Source organism: Trichomycterus rosablanca, chromosome 6 (assembly GCF_030014385.1).
Source record: "Trichomycterus rosablanca isolate fTriRos1 chromosome 6, fTriRos1.hap1, whole genome shotgun sequence".
Lineage (NCBI taxonomy): Eukaryota > Metazoa > Chordata > Actinopteri > Siluriformes > Trichomycteridae > Trichomycterus > Trichomycterus rosablanca.
In genome coordinates, this window is record NC_085993.1 from 3,088,135 (window position 1) to 3,111,318 (window position 23,184).

At 40.8% G+C, this 23,184-nt stretch overlaps 3 protein-coding genes across 4 annotated transcripts in view; all 3 read left to right on the forward strand.

The window, feature by feature from the left end:
* The window catches only part of LOC134316703 (zinc finger protein ZFP2-like), a 445,247-nt gene that overhangs the window by 5,198 nt on the left and 416,865 nt on the right, over positions 1-23,184 (forward strand). The gene's annotated exons all lie outside the window — the stretch shown is intronic.
* On the forward strand, positions 1,662-9,511 carry ndufb5 (NADH:ubiquinone oxidoreductase subunit B5). The gene is made up of 6 exons (XM_062997273.1): positions 1,662-1,788; positions 5,126-5,211; positions 6,068-6,134; positions 6,207-6,268; positions 7,573-7,679; positions 9,218-9,511. Exons 1-6 carry the CDS (start codon positions 1,671-1,673, stop codon positions 9,336-9,338), a joined length of 561 nt encoding a protein of 186 aa, XP_062853343.1. The 5' UTR covers positions 1,662-1,670; the 3' UTR covers positions 9,339-9,511.
* usp13 (ubiquitin specific peptidase 13) overlaps positions 14,003-23,184 on the forward strand; it is a 51,581-nt gene continuing 42,399 nt past the window's right edge. For both annotated transcript variants that reach the window (XM_062997265.1, XM_062997267.1), the window contains exons 1-2: positions 14,003-14,134; positions 18,871-18,996. In XM_062997265.1, coding sequence (XP_062853335.1) covers positions 14,024-14,134; positions 18,871-18,996 — 237 coding nt within the window. In that variant the 5' untranslated portion in view covers positions 14,003-14,023. The remainder of the gene's footprint in view (positions 14,135-18,870; positions 18,997-23,184) is intronic.

The following is a 23,184-nucleotide window of genomic DNA, read 5'->3' on the forward strand; positions in this document are numbered from 1 at the left end:
TTCTTCCACAGTCCAAAGACGTGCAAGTGAGGTGAACTGGAGATACAAAATGGTGTCTGTATTTTATATAACCTTGTGAACTGATGAATCTTGTGTAATGAATAACTACCGTTCCTGTCATGAATGTAACCAAAGTGTAAAACATGACGTTAAAATCCTAATAAACAGAAGAGAGTAAGTACAAGTTGAATGCTGTCCTTTTAGTGTTATGTTAATATAAAATGTTCCTGACTGGCATCTGAAATTTAATAAAAGATAATGTTATATAATAGTATTAATATAATAATAAAATAATACTAAAACTTACACTTTTTGTGAAGCGACTTGTTTACAATGGTATAATTTAGAATACAAAACTAAGCAAGTAAGAAACAGATTTACTAATAGTACACGTAGTTCTTTTGCCATTTATATTTTTGCGTGGCATGGTGGGTAGCACTGTCGCCTCACAGCAAGAAGGTCCTGGGTTCAATCCCCAGGCAGGCCGGTCCAGGTCCTTTCTGTGTGGAGTTTGCATGTTCTCCCCGTGTCAGGGTGGGTTTCCTCTGGAAGCTCCGGTTTCCTCCCACAGTCCAAAGATGTGCAAGTGAGGTTAATTAGAGATACAAAATGGTCCGTTACTGTGTTTGATATAAACTTGAGAACTGATGAATCTTGTGTAAGCAGTAACGACCGTTTTTGTCATGAATGTAACCAAAGTGTAAAACATGACGTTAAAATCCTAACAAACAAACAAACAAATCTCTGAGGAGAAGAATACTGTACAAGAGAGGAGAGAACAGAAGAGAGTAAGTACAAGTCGAATGCTGTCCTTTTAGCGTGAATTATGTTAATATTTAATGTTCCTGTCTGGCATCTGACATTTAATAAAGGATAATATTATATAATATTATCAATAAAACAATACTAAAACTTACATTTTTTGTGAAGCGACTTGTTTACAATGGTATTTTTTAGAATCCAAAACTAAACAAGTAAGATAACCAAATTTGCCATTTATAGCCTGTTTTTGAGTGGCACGGTGGCCTCACAGCAAGAAGGTCCTGGGTTTGATCCCCAGGTGGATCGGTTCGGGTCCTTTCTGTGTTGTGGACTTTGCATGTTCTCCCCGTGTCTGCATGGGTTTCCTCTGGGAGCTCCGGTTTCCTCCCACAGACCAAAAACATGCAAGTGAGGTGAATTGGAGATACAGAATTGTCCATGACTGCGTTTGACATAAAACTTGTTTCCAAACGTCTGTGGCACCTTAAAATTTGGAAAAAATTAGAACCTGCTAGATCATTAGTTACACTGTCCACAGCCAAGTAGGCTTCAAAGTGCCCTAAGCTTAGAGCCTGACGTGCAACAAAGCTCCTGCTTTGCCCCCTGTGATCAACAACATTCAAGTTTTCTGTTTCTGATTTTAAAACTGATGCTTCTTCTTTTTTGCATGTTCTCCCCGTGTCTGTGTGGGTTTCCTCCTGGAGCTCTGGTTTCCTCCCACAGACTAAAAACATGCAAGTGAGGTGAATGGGAGATACATGAATGTGTTTGACATGAAACTCGTTTTCAAACGTCTGTGGCACCTTAAAAATTGGGCTGGTGTGAGTTTCTGAAGGGCGGGTTTAGGTAGACTTAGAGCTGAGTAATTTTGTGGGACCTGGCAACCCTGAACACGACTCAAAACAGCCATGGCGGCTCTAAGCGTACTGAGGGCTGCGGCTGGTCTTGCTGCACGGATAAACCCATTTAAACGAGTCAATCAGTCTGCAGAGCTGCTCTCCAGGGCGGTAGTGCGTTCAGAACAAGGTAAAGTACCGATACTGCTGTAGAAATGTGTAATATAATCAAACAGACTCTTTATTATCAACAGTGACCTTGTCGTTATTATGTTTGAGCTAAGCTAGCAGGGCAGCTTTGGATTGGCTGTGTTCTAAATGGCTCTACTTGTGCTGTTTAAGTGCACTACATGTGACGTAACAGTAAAGGCGTACACGCCGTACGTAGTGCACTACTTATTTGTTGAGAACCCGATTAGAATCAGACCCGTGAAAGCTTATTCTGTTTCTCTAATAAAAGGTTAATCTAGAATAACCCAGTGCTACTGATTTACGAGTTGTCTGCACAATTAGCTTTATTTATATATATCATGTCTTGATGAGCTGGCTCCTTTGAGAACCAAATTTGTTTCATTTAGTCATTCCGCACCATGGTACACAATTGAGCTTCACCAAATGAAATCCCGTAAACGCCAGCTTGAAAGACTTTATAAGAAAACCGGTCTAACAGTACATTATCAGATTTATTCTGATTATCTTCAACATTACAAAGACGCTCTTACGGCAGCCCGATCCACTTACTATTCCGAACTCATACATGCTGGATCAACAAATCCTAAGACTCTCTTTTCCACAATAAATAAACTTCTCAAACCAGTTGACAATACTACCAATTCCTTTACAGTTGACAAGTGTAACTCTTACCTCTCATTTTTTCAAACAAAAGTTGAGAATATCCACAATTTTCTGACAGTTTCCCCTGTCATCTCTGTTTCTCCGCCTATCTCATCTCAATTTATTACCCAGCCTCTGTCTCAGTTCTCACCTGTGTCTCATTTGGACCTATCTGAGATCTTAACAGGGATGCGAAGCTCCACTTGTGTTTTGGATCCTGCTCCATCAAAACTTGTTAAGGGTTGTTTTCCAGTTATCTCATCACTTATCACAGAGATAATCAATTCCTCTCTTAGTTCTGGCTCAGTCCCTCAATCACTCAAATTGGCTGCTGTTACTCCCATACTTAAAAAACCTGGACTTGACTCTAACATTATGAGTAACTTTCGGCCCATTTCCAATCTTCCATTTCTGTCGAAAATACTGGAACGTGTTGTTGCCTCACAGCTCAAAGATCACCTAAATTCCAATAATCTATTTGAATCATTTCAGTCTGGTTTCCGCCCCCAGCACAGCACTGAGTCAGCCCTCCTCAAAGTCACAAATGACCTTCTTCTTTCCTCAGACTCTGGACAAATTAATATTCTCGTCCTCCTTGATCTTACTGCAGCTTTTGACACCATTAATCACTCCATTCTTCTGTCCCGCCTTGAATCCTCTGTCAACATCACTGGTACTGCCCTTTTGTGGTTAAGGTCATATCTCGTAAACAGACAACAGTTTGTTAATATCAACAATTGTAGTTCTGCCATTGCTCCACTGTCCCAAGGCGTTCCCCAAGGCTCAGTGTTAGGTCCCCTTTTGTTTATTCTTTATATGCTCCCCCTTGGTGACATCATACGTCGGCATGGTTTACATTTCCACTGCTATGCTGATGATATTCAGCTTTACATCTCCTCCAAATCCATTAATACTGAACTTCACTCCACTCTGACAAATTGCATCACTGAAATGAAATTGTGGATGAAAGCTAATTTCCTCAAATTAAACTGTGAAAAATCAGATATGATCATCGTAGGTCCTACAACCCTGGCAAAAACCACAAAAAATTTTCAAATTACCATTGATAATGACACTTTGTCTCCGTCTTCTAACATCCGAAATCTTGGTGTAATTTTTGATAGCAACCTCTCTTTTGACCGCCATGTAAATCACATCACCAAAACTGCTTTCTTTCATCTAAAAAACATAGCACGTCTACGTCCATCACTCTCCTTTTCTGCCGCCGAAACCTTGATTCATGCTTTTATTACATCCAGAATTGATTATTGCAATAGCATCCTTTATGGTACATCTAACAAAATCCTAAAAAAACTTCAGTATATCCAGAATTCAGCTGCTCGCCTCCTTACTCATACTCGCTCCCGTGATCATATTACACCTGTTCTACAAAAACTTCATTGGCTTCCCGTTGCTCAACGCATTCAATTCAAAATTCTTCTATTCACTCACAAAGCTCTCCATAATCAGGCCCCATCCTACCTCACCGACCTGCTCCATCAGCACATTCCCTCCCGTAGCCTTCGCTCTTCTGAGGCTAACCTACTGTCCATACCCTCTAGGACCAAGCACCGGACCTGGGGTGACAGGGCCTTTTCCATAGCTGCTCCATCTTTATGGAATGCTCTCCCCAAACACCTACGAGATTGTCCTGACCTGTCCAAATTCAAGTCACTTCTCAAAACTCATCTATTCAGAGTGGCATTTAACTTGTAACAACACAAAATAAATGCTTTTATTTTTGCTATTCTTTTTAATAGTTTTTATACTTAGATCACGACAGAAATGTGAAGTCCTAGATCCTAAAACTTGTAAAGTTTTCAGTTTCCTGATTGCATGTAAATCTGTCCTGTTTCTGTCTAATTTTAAGAAATTGTTCTATATTTGTTGTTCTCTCTCATAATTTAGCTAATTTTTAATGAACTGTCTTATGCTGCTCTCTTTGTTTTTATCTTAATTATTCTTGATGTTGATGTACTATTTTGATTTTGTACTATGATTTGTATGGTGTATGTACGTATTTGTTTTGATTATTTGTCTTATGTAAAGCGTCTTTGAGTATCTTGAAAAGCGCTATATAAATAAAATGTATTATTATTATTATTATTATTTCTCTGCACTATACATTTAATTCTACGGATATAAGGACTTATTACGTTACTAACAACCAGGACTCAAACATTTAAACCTCATTTCTATATCTGAACTCCTGAACACGTTTTCAGTTGAAGTTTTCTGACTGGAACCCATGAAATTGCTAAAGACGAAATTGGGATTTGAATTATTTTATTTCAAGCTTTTCTGTCTAACTTGCATGTCAAGTGGGACAAATGAACTGGATGACATTGCAGGCTAGATTTACAGACTGTTTACAATTTAGGGTTAAGGGCCTTTATGAAGGGCCCAACAGTGGCAACCTGAACCAGTGATATTAGGATTTCTAGTCTAGTATTTTACAGTCCCTGCCCTATAGCCTCTTATAGATTTTCTACTCTTCCAATGACCAATCTGGATTGGAGCTTCAGTTAAGTACCAGATTTAGATTTAAGGTATTGCTGTAAATACAGCTGTTTTATATGAGTGGTGGCACAGCTGGTAGAGTTGCTGCATTACGGTGCATGAGGTACTGGGTTTAATGTTGTTCACTGTGTGTCCTTTGCTTTGGAATTCATTGTAATCTGCTGTTTTTATAGTTGCTGTTCGTTATGGAAGTCACGGCAAGAGAATGTTTATCATCAAACCTACTGACTTCTATGACAGAAGGTTTCTTAATTTACTGGTAAGTATAAAATGGGTTGATGTAGAAGTTTGGATTTTACAGTATTTCACATCAGACAGATGAATGAATGATTCCTTTAGGCTGCTCTCGTTAGAGGTTGCTCCCTAATGCCTAGTTCACACTACACAATGTTTGCCCTGAGTTTCGCTCGCCGACTGGTCGGCGCTGGTTTTGCCGGCTCGGGAGCAACTCGGCGTTTGCTTGGCGATCGAAACTCGGCTCTCAATCGCTGTGTGTGAACTACTCAACAACTCGATCCGAGCGGCGAGCGGCGACCGAATTGAGATATCTAGCATGTCGAATATCTGATCTGAGTCGGCTGACTTGCAATGAGTGCTGCGTCGAACAGCCAATGAGAACACAAGATACGGTGTGAGGGAAAAATGCAGGGGAGGTGTGTAAAAGGTGGTACAGGGGCTTAATATAGTTTATATCAAAATACATCAACACACGTTTTACAGTATTTCTGACCTGATCGTTCTCTACAAAACACCAACGCTGCATTACAAAAAATATTTATTAACCTCCAACTCACTATGATTTATCCAGTCTTGGGACTGGCACAGTCAAGTCAAATTTATTTGTATAGTGCTTTTTACAATAGACATTGTCTCAAAGCGAATTTACAGCATCCAGGACCGATGGACGGACCAAAAACCAAAGGTGCACTGATATGTACCCCCCCAATGGCTATGTTCATTTAACACAATCTTCTGTATTTGTGAGCCCATCTTGAGATTTAAACCCCTAGAACTCACTTAGTCACTTACCATTACTGCACAAGAACTAAAATATTTCACATCAGACAGATGATTTGTGTATTTTTTGTTGCTTATTATGTTTTCTTCTGCATTAGAAATATTACATCCTGCTCACTGGGATCCCTGTCGCAGCCTTTGTGACGTTTACTAATGTTTTCATCGGTAAGTTCAAGATTCCCATACTGTGCTGATTGGACCTGCTTATTTAGTGTAATAAATAGTTGTCGTTTTTAGGTGAGGCTGAGTTGGCTGAAACTCCTGAGGGATATGAACCAGAGCATTGGGAGTACTATAAGGTAAACTCCTTCTTGTGCTATGTCCTTATGCAATGTATGTATAAATTCTATAAAAAGGAATGAATGCTGTTACATAGAATAAATTTAAGATGCATCATGCAGGTCACTTGTAGTAATTTGTTTTGTTTAGTAAGAAGTTGCCAGAAGCCCACGGCATAATAATGGCTTTAAAATTTGCAGAAGAGACCCATAAAAGAAAAATAATAATATGTGCTGACTCAAAGTCGTGCCTTAAAGCAATTGAATCATGCAAAGCAGACCATCCAATTATTAACAGTATACAAAGATCCATCCACAGGCTAACCGAAATGAATTACAATATAAAACTGTGCTTGGTTCCGGGACACACTGGAATAAGTGGAAATTAAAAGGTGGATAAATTAGCCAGAAAGATAATAATGCAAAATACAACAAAGACAAAAATCCCTGCAACAGATATCAAGCCATCAGTAAATAAACACATCAAGTAAAAAAGGCAAACTGAGTGGGCAATATATAAGCAATAAGCCAAGAATACACCAAGGAAGACAAGTGGATCAAGTTATACACACGATGCAGAACAGGTCATACAAAAATCACTCACCAATACTTAATAAAAAGAGACAATCCCCCAATATGTGAAAGATGCCAAACGCAGCTCACAATAAAGCAAATTCTGATCGGACGCCCCAAATGCACCAGAGAGAGACAACAGCTACACATACCTGGAACTGTTAAAGAAACCCTCAACCAAGAAAACACAAGAACAATCCTAAACTTTCTGGCAGAAACAAAATAAAAACAAAAATATGAATAGACAAATAGAATAAAATAGAAAAAAAAATAGAATAGAAAAAAAAAAAGAAATAACACCAATCATGCCATAACACAAACGAGTGTATAAAGTGGCATAAAAAAACAAAAAGTTTGGAAGCAAAAGACATGAACATGTGTAAATATTCTCATCTACTAAAGGGGGGCACTGCAGAAAAAGTTTCTGACACACCAAAGCATCCCCAAACCATCCTAAAGTCAGGAACTATAAATGAAAACGTCTGCAGTGTTTTCTGTGACCCTCTGTGTCCTCCTGTTCTGAATTTACCTGTTATACCTCTTAATGGTGTTAAATAACGTCTTTGATTTTGTATTACTTGCATCATTTGCTTCATTTTAGCACAGACGTGGGCTAGCGTAATAGACTGCTGAGCCAACCAAGTGCCCAGTAACGTTTTCTTAAAATATTTCTAAATGCTAATTTGGTTTGTTTTGTATTACAATGTATATTTTGTGTGGTTTAATCATTTAAAATGATTTTTTTATTTAAGCATCCCATTACTAGGTGGATTGCCAGAAACATGTATGACAGCCCAGTGAAGGATTATGAGAAAATGTTGGCTCTTATCTCCATTGAAGCTGAGAAGGCTGAAATGAGGTGAGCTGATATTGTTTAGGATTTTCTAGCTCTACATGAATTATATAATTTTATTTTTTTGTGTATAATGATTAAAACCTGAATCCCCAGACCACTAATTGTTGCACTGTTTTTATCTCCAATTTGAGTTATTTTTAAGTCCTTGTTAAAATTTGCTTGGAAAGTCACCTTCTGCAATTTGAAGTAGACGTTATGCCCTTTGTATTCCTCGACGAGACAGTAGAAGTAGCTTTTACGGCATCAAGGATGGTGGAGGATCCATAATGTTGTGGGGCTGCTTTGCTGCCTCTGTGACAGTATTTTTTGAACATGTTACACAAACTATGAAATCAGAAGATTATTAGAGCATCCCAAATGTAAGAAAACTCGGTTTGGTCAAACAAAATGAGTCCTACATCAGGAAAAAGACCTAAAACACACTAGAAAACACACAAGAATGGATAGGAGGGACAACATGGTCTGTTTTGAAATCTGCTGTTGGGGAAATGAACCCTGCAAACATTTTAAAGCTTGAGATGCTCACAGGTGGCTACAAAAATGTTTGGAGGGTGTCAATGTTGCCAAAGCTCGAACAACTGAGTGTTAGGGAGGGGTGCTTTAAATCCATTACATGTTATATGTTATGTTTCTTTATTTCTTGTACATGTGCAGTTATTTCTGAAGATTTTGGCATTTTAAGTTGCATGTAACGTTGACCACAACTGTATACGACACACACATTAACATCAGACTGTTGGATCTGAGACACACCCTCACCCACCTTCAGTGTGAAGCGCCGACTAGACGTACACTATATTGCCAAAAGTATTCACTCGTCTGCCTTCACACGCATACGAACTTCAGTGACTCCCATTCTTAATCCATAGGGTTTAATATGATGTCGGTCGCCCTTTGCAGCTATAACAGCTTCAACTCTTCTGGGAAGGCTTTCCACAAGGTTTAGGAGTGTGTTTATGGGAATTTTTGACCATTCCTCCAGAAGCGCATTTGTGAGGTGAGGTCAGACACTGATGTTGGACGAGAAGGCCTGGCTCACAGTCTCCGCTCTGATTCATCCCAAAGGTGTTCTATCTATCAGGTTGCAGGCCAGTCAAGTTCTTCCACACCAAACTGGCTCATCCACGTCTTTATGGACTTTGCTTTGTGCACCGGTGCGCAGTCATGTTGGAACAGGAAGGGGCCATCCCCAAACTGTTCCCACAAAGCTGGGAGTATGAAATTGTCCAAAATCTCATCCTATCACGGTACCACGCTGGAATTCACTGAGCTCCTGAGAGCGACCCATTCTTTCAGACATGTTTGTAGAAGCAGTCTGCATGCCTAGGTGCTCGGTTTTATACTCCTGTGGCCATGGAAGTGATCGGAACACCTGAATTCAATGATCTGGAGGGTGAGTGAATACTTTTGGCAATATACGAGCACATTTAGAAATGGGTATTGCAAATCCAAGACAATGAATAATTTGTTGGATTTATGATAGTTGATTCTTGTTCTGTAAATCCTAATCTCTGATTCATTTCTAATTTCTTTCTTTCCAGAAATAAACAAATTGAAGTTCGAAAACAAATGAGGAACAAAGGAGACGGACCCTGGTTCCACATTGAGTCGATCGACAAGAATCTGATCGACCAAAGCCCCAAAGCAACACCTGATAGTTAAACTTTGGTGGTTGTCTGATACCGCTCACCTGGAACTTGTTCAAAATGCTGCCGTTATACAATGTATAATGAACATTAATATTTCTGCAAGTGTGTGTTCTGTTGCTACTGGCACCAATAAAGTCTAGTAGACCAGTCTAAATAATTTAATTAAAAGAGTGCAAATGATGATAACTAATGTTTGTATTTAATTATGTGGACACTCCTAATTATTAAGGTCAGGTGCTTTAGCCACACCCATTTCTAAGTGGTCTATAAACAGTTATATAAAAGGAATTATATGCCTAATAATTCGTACTCTCAGTTTATAAACTGTACCCACAATTTAGCAAAATTTAACTCTTGGATTTGTAAATTGTGCCCACTGTGTCACCAATTCTAAGGTTTGCATGGTGGTTATAGCAGACTAACGTTAATAAATACATAACCAATAATAAATATAAATACACGTGTCATCAAATATTAGGGTAATATACACTGATCAGCCATAACATTAAAACCACTTTGTTTCTACACTTACTGTCCATTTTATCAGCTCCACTTACCATATAGAAGCACTTTGTTGTTCTACAATTACTGACTGTAGTCCATATGTTTCTCTACATACTTTGTTTCCCACCTTTCATGCTGTTCTTCAATGGTCAGGACCACCACAGAGCAGGTATTATTTAGGTGGTGGATCATTCTCAGCACTGCAGTGACACTGACATGGTGGTGGTGTGTTAGTGTGTGTTGTGCTGGTATGAGTGGATCAGACAGCAGTGCTGCTGGAGTTTTTAAACACCTCACTCACTGCTGGACTGAGAATAGTCCACCAACCAAAAAAAATATCCAGCCGACAGTGCCCCGTGGGTGTCCTGTGACCACTGATGAAGGTCTAGAAGATGACCGACTCAAACAGCAGCAATAGATGAGCGATCGTCTCTGACTTTACATCTGCAAGGTGGACCAACTAGGTAGGAGTGTCTAATAGAGTGGACAGTGAGTGGACACGGTATTTAAAAACTCCAGCAGCGCTGCTGTGTCTGATCCACTCACACCAGCACCATGTCAGTCACTGCAGTGCTGAGAATGATCCACCACCCAAATAATTAATACCTGCTCTGTGGGGGTCCTGACCATTGAAGAACAGGGTGAAAGCAGGTTAAAAAGGTATGTAGAGAAACAGATGGACTACAGTTAGTAATTGTAGAACTACAAAGAGCTTATGAATGGTAAGTGGAGCTGATAAAATGGACAGTGAGTGTAGAAACAAGGAGGTGGTTTTAATGTTATGGCTGATCAGTGTTAAGTCTGAGTGCGCTGGACAAGAAGGTCTGAATCTCAATTATTGTTCCAGTTCATCCCAAAGATGTTCAGTAAGGTACGGTCAGAGTCACTGGACCAAACTCTCAAACCATGTGTTCACAGACCTTCTTTGAACTGTTGCCACAAAGTTAAAAGCTTATAATTAATTTAATAGGATTGATCTTATACAGAGGATATGGCTGAAACTCAGTTTGGCCATTCTGTGTCCATCAGTTAAGAATAAAATTATATAAGCAATGTAATTACTCGGGGAAATTTGAAAGACTCATGAACTGAAATGTGGTCAGATATTAAAATGGCTTTTATTTGTGCAAATCTAAATTAAGTCCAGCTGAGGGCAGCATAGTAGCTAAACTGCTTTACTGTGTGATCCTCAGCACTACTAGTCCACTCTAATTATCTGATTATTTGAGATGTTTTTTGCAGTAACTATAAATATGTATTAATATTTAATTAGTAGTAACACTATGGTTCTGACTGCTGCTGACTGGTGGCCAGTGTAAGGATCCCAGTACTAAAGTCTGGTGTTTATGTCTTATAGTCTGAAACCTGACAGCAGTCTGATTGATTTTTTGGGAGGATCGGTGAGGAGACCATTACAGTAATCTAGTCTGTCTGTGATAAGTGCATACATGAGTTTTTTGAGTCTTGTGTAGATATAAACCCTTATTGTTTCTTACATAGTTTCTTAGCGGGTAGCACTGTCGCCTCACAGCAAGAAGGTCCTGGGTTCGATCCCCAGAATGGGCGGTCCGGGTCCTTTCTGTGTGGAGTTTGCATGTTCTCCCCGTGTCTGTATGGGTTTCCTCCCACAGTCCAAAAACATGCAGTCAGATTAATTGGAGTCACTGAATTGCCCTATAATTGAATGGGTGTGTGTGTATGTATGTTTGTCTGCCCTGCGATGGACTGGCATCCCATCCAGGGTGTTATTGTGTGCCTTGCGCCCATTGAAAAGCTGGGATAAGCTCCAGCACCCAACCCCCCATCCCCCCCCCCCCCCCCCCCCCCCCCCCCCCCCCCCGACCCTAATTGGATAAGCGGATAAGACAGTGAATGAATGAATGTTTCTTACATCTTTGAGGTGGTAAAATAGAGTAGATAGGTTCTGTGGACCTAGTATCAGTTTGATCCTAGTATCAGTCATTGTCTCTAAGTTTCCAGCTACCAAACACTTGCAGAAGGTAGATTGGCAGCTTTAAATTGCCCCTAGGTGTGAATAAGTAAATAGGTAAGTAAGTGGGTGAGAGTGTAAACTGGTGTTCTTGTCCTGTACAGCGTATTCAAATGGCCCAGTTGTCATTTGGTGTGTGAATGAGTAGTTGGGTGAACAGGTTGCCCTGACATGAATTAACACCCTGTGTGGGGTTTATTCTTTCTTTGACCCTAGTGTTTCACGGTCATCACTTTCCCAAATGTGTTAAATAATAATAAAATGTGAAAATAAATGAATAAGTAAAGATGGAGTAAGGATTTTAATTTTACTTACCGGGTAGCACAGAAAGAATAAATAATTAGAGATCGTTACGTCAGCAATGAAAACATTGTCTCCAATCGCCCCTAGGTGGGAGCAGCGTCAGCGTCGCGTCAGCAAAAAAAGCTAATTTGTGTGTAGTACAGTTATTCTACTTTAAATCCCCCCGCCCCTGCCGGTCTGTGAAATTATATCTTATATGAAACCGGTCCGTGGTGCAAAAAAGGTTGGGGATCGCTGGCCTAGTGGGTAGAGTTGTGGGTTTGAATCTCGGCTCTGCCATGCGGCCACTGTTGGTCTCTTGAGCAAGACACTCTCGGTTCTAGGTGTGCCATACAGGGGCTGACCCTGCGCTCTGACCCCAGCTTCCAAAAAAGCTGAAATATGCTGAATTTTATAGTACTGTACATGTACGTGTATATGTACAGTATTAATGACAAATAAATGCACTTAATCTTCCCTAGACGATCCTTATTTACATTAAATAGGTTTCAGAGCTGGAAGAGTGGGTGCCGCAAATGGGTCCCGGGAACCTGTGTTTTGCTTATCGCCTTTGGTCACTGTCGTAAGGGGGGCGGCACGGTGGCTAAGAGGGTAGCACTGGGTTTGACCCCCCTTTCTGTGTGGAGTTTGCATGTTCTCCCTGTGTCTGTGTGGGTTTCCTCCGGGAGCTCCGGGTTTCCTTCCACAGTCCAAAGACATGCAAGTAAGGGTGAACTGCAGATACAAAATTGTCCATGACTGTGTTTGATATATACCTTGTGAACTGATGAATCTTGTGTAATGAGTAACTATCATTCCTGTCATGAATATAACCAAAGAGTGTAAAACATGACGTTAAGATCCTAATAAACAAACAAACACTGTCTGTAAGGAGTTTGATATGTTCTCCCAGTGTCTTGGTCTTCCGATTTTTCTTACCGTCCTTAAGTGTGAGTACCTGTGTGATTGTGTATCAGTTCACAAGTCAAACACAGTCATGGACAATTTAGTATCTCCAATTCACCTCAATTGCGTATTTGTACTGTGGGAGGAAACCGGAGCACCCGGAGGAAACCCACACAGACACGAGGAGAACATGCAAACTCCACACAGAAAAGACCAGGACCGTCTCACCTGGGGATAGAACCCAGGACCTTCTTGCTGTGAGGCGACAGTGCTACCCACTTAGCCAACGTGCCGTCCCACTTGCCTGTGAGTCTTTGGACTGTGGGAGGAAACCGGAGCTCCCGGAGGAAACCCACACAGACACGAGGAGAACATGCAAACTCCACACAGAAAGGACTCAGACCGCCTCACCTGGGGATAGAACCCAGGACCTTCTTTCTGTGAGGCGACAGTGCTACCCACTTAGCCACCGTGCCGCCCCACTTGCCTGTGAGTCTTTGGACTGTGGGAGGAAACCGGAGCACCCGGAAAAAACCCACACAGACACGGGGAGAACATGCAAACTTCACACAGACAGGACCCGGACCGCCTCACCTGGGGATCGAACCCAGGACCTTCATGCTGTGAGGCGTTAAAGGTGTAATCCTAATTTGCGCCCACAGTTTCGGCATGGCGAGACTTCCCGCGACCCTGACCAGGATGAAGCGATTAGGGGAAATGAGTGAATGGACGTGTGTAAACAACACCGAGCGTCTGGTACAGTTTGTTTGTTTCAGCAGCAGCCAGTAGGAAGGCGAATTGGAGGGCGGGGAGAATGGGAATATTGGCCCGTTCCTTAACCAGACAGCAGCGGCTCGGCTCCTCCACCCACCTCCGCTGTTGTGTTCGTCACATCCCCCTGATCCGCGGGGGAATGTGGGCTCTGTGCAGGTTAAAAATAACCCCGTCATCTCCCCTGCTTTTGCTCGCTCGCTGTGTTCACTGGCTTTAGTGGCTGGCAGCAGGAATATGCGAAGATGGCCACGGATCTGGGCGAGCTGCTGGTACCGTACATGCCCACCATAAGGGTACCGAGATCGGGAGACAGGGTTTATAAGAGCGAGTGCGCCTTCTCCTACGATTCTCCGGTGAGTTCCCTGACCTACACCTTCCTAACAGATCTGCTCGTTAACACGTGGAGCTTTACACTGGCATGGTTTTGATGGATGGGCACTGCCAGTGTTTCTCCTAAACCTAACAGCTTATGCGCAAATTATGCCAGTGATGTTTACATCCCATCAGCACTGGGCTTTGTATTGTCAGGAGGTGCCACAGTGGTGCCCAGGTCTCCAGACTTAGTCTGGGTACTAATTAAATAAGAAATATAATCTATTTAACCATATTTTGATCTCTACTCTGTCTACAATCCATATAAGCACTGGGCTTCGCTATTGCTGGAGGTGCTGTTGGATGTCAGATGCCACCCAACATCCAGAAATGACCAGTTATATTTACTGGCACTATATTAAGTGGCACAGCTGATATTTATTCATAGATAGCTTGACTCCACTTTCAGACACTTTTAATAATACAATTACTCCACAGCACAAAATGTAGATTAATTTAGAGCACATTTACAAGTGGTGCGCCAACCGTAGACCTTAAAAGAGCCGGGGTCATCGTTAGGAAAGGGCGATAGAGTATGTCCAAATGTTGATACGGTTAAAAAGGAACGGTATGTAATTATAAATAAATGCACACCTACAGTCACACAATGGGGGGCAAAATTCGGAGAGCACAAGTAAAATTTATTCTGGCATTTTTCTCGAATTGAAAACTTGAATAATTAAAAAATACATTTTAGAATTTCCTAGAATTTGGATTCACCAAAATCTGATGATCCACATGAACCCAGGTGATTTCACAATATTCCACAAAGCATCTTGTGTCTGCCCGTAAATACTTATTGGGGTTCAGGTCAGGTGACTGTAAAGGAAAGTCCAAGATAGTCAGGATTCCTAAATATTCTTTGCTCTTCAAGTAGTTGTTGGAAAGCTTTGAGGTTTTGCATTGGTATTGAAATACAGAAGCTAGTGGTGTCTTCTAGTGGAGACCTTTCGTCTCCAGTGTATTTATTTTAATACTGTTTATACATTTGTGTGACAGAATAGAGTCCTACATACAAGTGAAAACAATTATTGTAACATTTATGATGCACTATCATGTTATATTTAAGGTAAATATTGTTAAATGGTTTGGAACAAGTGTCTTTTTAATAATGAAATACAATAATATACGATAATCATACAGATTTTGGCTACTAGTGTCACGATTGCACTATAATGTACTTAAATGTAAGTACTTCCAGATCCAGATTATTTTTTTGAAGAGCTTAATCTTTACCCTGTTATTAGAAAGGCGTATTTTAAAGCCAACGTAATACCCTTTTAATGGTGAAGTCAAATGACATGCACCCCTGCTTTTTTCGGGCTTGAGACATGCACTCGGACACTGATTGATCATGCCCATGCAGGCACCCAACCGGTCGATTGCACCCCCGAGATTAAAACCCCTGATCACCGGATCTCAGCAACAGTGGGCTAGGGTACACTACCACTGTGCCACCGAGCGCCCTAGTGGTCTTCTAATAATACACTTTTAAATTAGACACCTAAAACTAGTTCCAAGAAATTAAACATACAAAATATTTATCTATTAGGATGCCTCTTACTTTCACCTACTGGTATGAAAGGTGTATGCTGGGACAACATGCTACACGCCTCACAGATAGTGACCACTGGTGAGGTTTAACCCTCAGGATTTTAGTGCTTTGCGTCCCCCCACATTACCTACAGCCCCATGTTGCCTAATTACTAAAATATGTAAAACATAAATAATGAAAACAAGTTTTTACAACAGTAAACAATTTTATTGGAGCTTAAAACTGAAATTTTATTTCCTTTTTTGAATGTACATTAGAATGATGGCAACAAGTTTGGTATTTAATATGTACAGTAGACCCTTGACTTACGAATGTAATTGGTTCTGAAGGGCTGTTCTTAAGTCAAAATGTTCATTAGTTAAACCTATTTTTTACCATAAGAAATAATGTAAATAGAATTAATCTGTGCCAGACCCCCTAACCCCCCCTTACCTAACCTCTCTTTTGTCTTAAATGGTATTTTTTGTTATAAATACACGTATATTTTCCCTTAAATCCTAAATTATAGAATAGACGTTCCTGTAATAAACAATAATAAACAACAATACACAGTAGTACTGCACATAAACACAGGGCACACTGAACAGGGCACCGCAGATGTGTCTGTGTAGACGCCCGGCTGGTTGACAGCACCACTGAGATTCGAACCTGGATTATCCCTTGTTGATGGAATTAGTTTTATAATGTTGAGTTTTGTGTTGGAAGTAGAATTCTGTGCGTGTTTAGCCTGTGAGAATGAATCATTATTGTGTTTGAGTAAAAGCGCTGAATTCTGGAAGTGCCAAAAGCTGGGAGGTCTTCCTCAGAAATCCTCAGTGATCTCCTAAACGTTTGGACTCGGTCCCAAAACCCGTGTGAGTCCAGATTCCTTACACTTTCAGGTCCACGCTGCGTTATTGCTGTGGATATGTCGCTAGCGCTGGCCGTTTTAAAGGTGACTCAGCTGTTTGGAGTTCATGACGGACTATTTTTACCCCCTTGCTGTTAAAGCTCATGTGTCACCCCGAGCTGCTGAGAGCTTTTTCCGAGACCTGGGGTCCCTGGGCTGCTGTTGCGCAAAACGAGGCCACTTTTGTTTGTGTGGGCTTTGAGCGGTACGTGGAACTGAGGTGTCGTTATTATTATTGCACTTTAATTTGAATTACACTCCTAATAAAGAACAAACCTCGTAACTGAACCACAGTGGAGAAAATAGAGCAGATTTTCTTTCCTTTCTCTTTTTTCACTGTTCGAGTTGAACTTAAATGACACACAGATGACAAACTAACTCCAAACCTTTACTGCAAATAAAGATATCATAGCGTGATGATTTCAAACACTTATCCAACACAATTAGGCTATTTATTCGTTTGGTTGTTTGTTCATTCATTTATTCAGCCGTTGTTTTACCACGGCTTTATCCTGGTCTGGGTCATGGTGGGTCTGATTGGCGAAAGGCAGGAAACACCCCAGACAGGTCGGCAGTCCATTAGAGCACAGACACACACATACACACTCACACTTCTAGTAGCTCCAATTAACATATTACTGCTGGCAATTTCCAGTAGCTCTGACTGCAGGTCTTCACACTTGTGGGAGGAAACCGGAGCACCCGGAGGAAATCCATGCTCGCACATGCAAACTCCACACAGAAAGGTCCTTGGCCACGCGGCCGGAGAATCAAACCCATGCCTTTCTTTCTGTGAGGTGACAGTGCTACCCACTGCACCACAGCACCACAGTCCTAGACTACTCAGTATAAGCAAATACTGTAAAACTAACATGAACCAGTCCCCACTATAAAATAAATGATTGGAGAGATAAGCTAGTTGTCCAGGAAAATTAAAAAGTTTAATGATAAACCAATAATTCGATTTGTTTGCATGATTCTAACGTGTAAGTCAGTAATAAGCTAAATATTTAAGTTTATATAATTCAACTCCAATGTAATCTAGACCTGGTGTAGACACAACTTCATCTCCTTGATAGACCCAGACCAGTACCAGCTGGTTCTCAGATCTCTGTGCTGATAGAGAGTTTGGATGAAAAACAGGGGCAATACGAAACTTTATGACCAACACAATTACAGAAAATATTTTATGTACAATTCTGTGTCTATTTTAACTCTGTTTTTACCACTAAGAACAAAAATGGATGTTAAAGTCACTCACAAAAACAGCATAAAATTGTTTGTTTTTATAAATGTTTGGGATGCAAATATTCTGTTAACTGATAACCGAAAAAAGTGACACAGAACAGCTTTAACATTTGCAATTTTAATGTGTAATACTTTAGTTGTTTATGATTTAAATAATATAAATACAGTGTTGAGAAAATATAGATTTGATTTCTTTTATTTTGCTAATTTGGTGCATTTAAATGTTCAGGTTTTTAACTAATTTTAATCTAAAATTATAATTTATTTGAGCATTTGAATGATCATCCTATTTATTTAAGATAAAGAATTATTCATACCCTACATATCCCATGTGATAAAGTAATTGCCCCCTTATACCTAATAACCAGTTGAGCCACCCTTGGTAACTAAGAACTTCAGCTAAACTGATGAGCATAACTGAACAATTAGTTACTCAGTCAATTGTTGTCATCCCAAATTTGAAGTGTGAAAAACACCGATCAGACATAACATTATAACCACCTTGCTCTGTGTATTCTGACACCTTTCTATCAGGACCAGGATGAACTTCTTCAGCAGTTTGAGCTACAGTAGCTCGTCTGTTGGATCGGACCACACGTGCAGCAATGAGCCTTGGCCGCCCATGACCCTGTCGCCGGTTTACCACTGTTCCTTCCTTGGACCACTTTTGATAGATACTGACCACTGCAGACTGGGACACACCCCACAATTTTTGGAGATGCTCTGACCCAGTCGTCTAGCCCTCTCAGATCCTCACGCTCGCCCATTTTTCCTGCTTCTAACATCAACTTTGAGGATAAAATGTTCACTTACTGCCTAATATATCCCCCCCACTAACAGTGACGTGATGAAGAATTAAACAGTGTTATTTACTTCGCCTGTCAGTGCTCATAATGTTATGCTTTGTCAGTGTATATCTGTATTTTGAATAAAACCTTACCTGGTCATGTAAAGTTTTAACAGGCCACAGCAAGCCTTAAACAGTTTATAAATGTAATAACAGCACACTGTTTTCACTTTGGCAGGAATCGGAAGGCGGACTGTATGTGTGTATGAACACATTTCTGGGTTTTGGAAGAGAACATGTGGAACGGCATTACCGCAAAACTGGACAGAGTGTGTACATGCACTTGAAGCGTCACGTCAAAGAGGTAAAGAAGATGACCGCTCTTACACCATATGGTCAAAAGTATGTGGACATGACCATGAGCATGTGTGACATCATTATTGTGCAGCCCTTCCTCTGGCAGTTATACCAGCCTCCACTGTGGAGTGTGTCGCATGGAATTTGTTCCCATTCAGTTGAAAGAGCATTTGTGGGTTTAAGCTCTGAACCAGGAGGGGTTTTATTGGGTTGCCAGGTCTGTGTAAATGCCCCTGGAGTTTCTTAACAACAAAAAAAGTCTTTATTGAACTTGCTTTATAATTGTTGCTATACAACTCTTAAAAATCTGTGTGGCTGAAACACTAAACTCAGTAATTACGAGGGGTGTCCACATACTTTTACTCAGTGTATTTTTTTCCTTTTCTTCTCTGGTTTGTCTTTTTGATCGTTTGATCTTCTCTAGTTTTATTGAGAAACACTATGTGCAAGACAGAAACACCCTGGACAGGGCATCAATCCACTTCAGGTCTTTGGTCATCCTCCGTCAGGCACAGCCAATCATGTATGTGTAGACGCCTGGCTGTGCTGATAGCACCGCTGAGATTCGAACCCCTGATCCCTGGATTGAATCTCAGCGCTGTACCTCCTGAGCATCTCAGGGTGACAATAACACAGAGAACAGCAGGACGTCTGTTCTCACACTGTTCTCCTGTCTAAATAAGACTGATGGGGGACAGAAGTCCAGAGGTGACAGAATCACCCTATTTGTGTTTATAAAACATTGACGTTTCAGTTTTCCCCAATGTGGTCGCATCCGGTTCCCACCCACCAGCTGTTTTTCTCCTGTCACATGACAGCTACCAACCAGGTGAGGGTCGACACGTTCCTCCTCCCAAACACCTGAAGTCAGCCATCACTGGGCTTGATGGGTACTAACTGTCCTCCTGTTCTCTCAGCATAAACTCACACGTGCTCAAGATTGGCTAGTGTCACTTAGTTTGGTCGACAAGATCCTGCCATCCTGCCATTTTCATGTTTAACCTTTGGTTTATCCTGGTCAGGGTTGTGGTGGGTCTGGCTTCCCAGATATCACTGGATGTAATGCAGTCACACACCTTGGACAGGATGCCAATCACATACTTCCCCCTATTTCCCCCAGACCTAGCCGTATATGTCTGTATGTAGACATTGGAACCCTGGATCCCAGCGATAGTGGGCTAGCATAATTTACCACTGCGTCACCTGAGTGCCTAGCAAGTTACATTTTAAGTCAACAGTTTACATACATCTGTAAGGAACGTTTATCTCATGGCAGTCTTGGGATTTTGATGGTTTTTCAAGTTGTGTTTTTCTATGAATCCATGTTTCGAAGAGCCCCAGTCCTCACTCACAGTATTTTGTACATAGGATTTTAGTGCACCCTATGGTGCAAACTTCATCTTTTTAGATGATGTTAGATGCTAGACAGAAACATAATACCTATCTTGCCATAAAATGACACATACATGTTAAACATGGTATTAAAATTCAAATAATTAAAATAAATACATTTTAAGGCGCCCAGGTGGCACAGCGGGAGATTCTGAACTCCTCGGTTCGAAACTCGCCATCTAGCGGGCATAATTGGCAGTGCCTGCAGCAGACACTAATTGGCCGTGTCGGCTAGGGCGGGATGATCGGACTATGTGGGTGGTGTCTTCAAACGCTGTGTAAGGACCCTGATTAAGAAATAGAGGCGCCTGTGCAGAATGTATGGGCGAAAACAAGGGGTCTTCTAGAAGGACATGTGAGCAGCAATATACCCTCCTCGACTGCAATCAGGGATCCCGCAGCAGCGGAGCACAAACTGACTACGCTAAATCGGGAGAAAAATGGAAAAATTGCATAAATAAATAGACAAAAATAGATTTTAGATCATGTTCCCATAGTTGCGGATGATAATGCCCCCCTAAGTGTTGATAAAATTATGAAATGGTTTGATGAACACCAGGACATGGGTCAGATGTTTTCCATGGTCTTTACAGTTACAATCACTAGAGTTTCTTTTAAACAGCCTCATTTTAAACCAAAGGCTGTGTCCCAAATGGCATACTGAATATTAAAGAGTGTGTCCTTTTATACACCTATTAGCAAAGGAAGTGGCTGAAACACTAAACGTAATAATATTTTTTGCCAGTATAGTATATCAATACATTCAATTCCCCTAGTAATGATGGCAGTATTTCTTTAAATTAGGCATTATATGTTACTAGAGCGCCTTTATATGTCATATAATCATATACAGGCATACAGTACAACAAAATCCTTCTTTCGCCAGGGTCAGCTATTGTACGGCACCCCTGGAGCTGAAAGGTTTAAGGGCCTTGCTCAAGGGCCCAACAGTGGCTGCATTTCAGAGCTGGGATTCGAACTCTCAACCTTTCAGTTGATACTCCAAAGCTCTACCCACCAGGCCACCACTGTCCACAAACAATTGAAAATTGAGGTTCTATTCATGGTGGCGTGTTATTTCCAAACAGCGCTAGAGCCCTTCGGCAGCTCATCTCTGGACACCGTCTGTTTGGGTTTAGCATGTTCTCCTCACGTCTGTTTGGGAATCCTCTGGCACTGTCTTGGCTACACAACAACATGGATCCTGGGTTTGATCCTTGTCAACTATTGGTTCCATTTTATCAGTCATGCACAGGTTTTCTTCCCGATAACCCGGTTTCCTCTCAGATCCCCAAAATATTCACTGCTGTAATTTCCTCCAGGATGTGTAAGTGGATGTGTAAGTGCTGTCCTACAATAGATTGGTGCTCTGGCCATGTTTTATTTACTGTTATTGAACATAATGAAGCGGTTAGTGTCTAACAATGGAGTTTGTTTGTTTATTAAAGTGTGAATGTTGGTATTTTATTGCCATTTATTATAATATTCAGATCATATTGTGATTTTATCCAGTTCTCCAAAATGTAGAATGAAAACCTTGATTTGTTTTAATGGTAATAATTCCCTGTGGCTGTTTTTTCCTTTATAACTGGAGCTCATGTTAGCAGCGTGGGCGTCAGTTATTGCTGCTATTTTCATGTCAGGATCTTCAGAAACAGCTGGTTACATTCCTGCAGATCCTGCGTTTGCTCTTTTCTCCCGGGATCACTTGATCTGTGGACATGTCAGCATTTTGCTGGTCCTTCAGTATTCCTGACCATAGGACACTAAATGAGGTTTAAGAAAACCGAGTGGTTGAGGTAATGGACTAGTGATCAGAAGGTCGCTGGTTCAAGCCCCACTAGTTCCCAGTCAGGTTTAGGTTTGGGTTTAGCTGATGTAGGGCTTCCCCTGTGCCTAGTACAGTCTTAATTTGCATTCATAGATGCATTCATGTTGCCGCTCATGTGATGCAGCGGTAAAACATGCTAGCACACCAGAGCTGGGATTTCGAATATATCTCTCTGTGCACAAAGCTGATCCGCATATGAACTCGCCTCATGCAGGTGAAAAGATGCAGTCGGGTACTGCTCACGTGTCGGAGGGGGCGTGTGTCAGTTTGCTCTCCTCAGTCGGGGCGGAGGTCAGCACCAGTAGAGAAAAGCATAACGCAATTGGGTGAAAATTGGACTCGCTAAAAATTGGGAGAAAAAGGGAGAAAATACATAAAAAATTAGATGCATTATGTTTATTTGAATGTGTCGATGTATTCCTGAGCACATATAGAGCCGTTTGAGAGATGAAAGGTCACAGGCGTTTAGTGATGGTTTTCGGCCTTGACTTATGCACAAAAGTGTATTCCAAAGTCTGTGAATCCTTTGATGATGTTATGCACTGTAGAGGATATTTATTGTTCTAATTGTTAATGTTCTTGGATTACTTGCTGATGCAAGCTTTGATCTATCATGGCTCATAAAGACCACACACATACAAAAAACATACAGTTTTATAATACAGTATATAGTCATATATATTCGTGTCTAATTGCATTTAGGATGTTTTCCATTATCATCTACATTTTTAAATGTCTTGCAGGCATCAATTTTACCGCAAAACCAATAAAGTCGATCATGTAAAACACATTTTTATAATATTTTGTACTGTTTTTGTTGAATTAACAAAAAGTGTTTTAAGATAAGAAAAGATTTTATTGATTCCCATGGGGAAATTAACTTGTTACAGCAGTATGAAAGAAAGAAGGTAGAGCGTCTTTGATTCCTCATACCGTATGGATTTTTCATATACCGTCATACCATAGCATAGT

Coding starts and splice junctions, on each gene's coding strand:
- ndufb5 (XM_062997273.1), top strand. CDS start 1,671: ATGGCGGCTCTAAGCGTACTGAGGGCTGCGGCTGGTCTTGCTGCACGG. Junction 6,135..6,206: donor GTTTACTAATGTTTTCATCG/GTAAGTTCAAGA, acceptor TGTCGTTTTTAG/GTGAGGCTGAGTTGGCTGAA. Junction 6,269..7,572: donor AGCATTGGGAGTACTATAAG/GTAAACTCCTTC, acceptor TTTTTATTTAAG/CATCCCATTACTAGGTGGAT.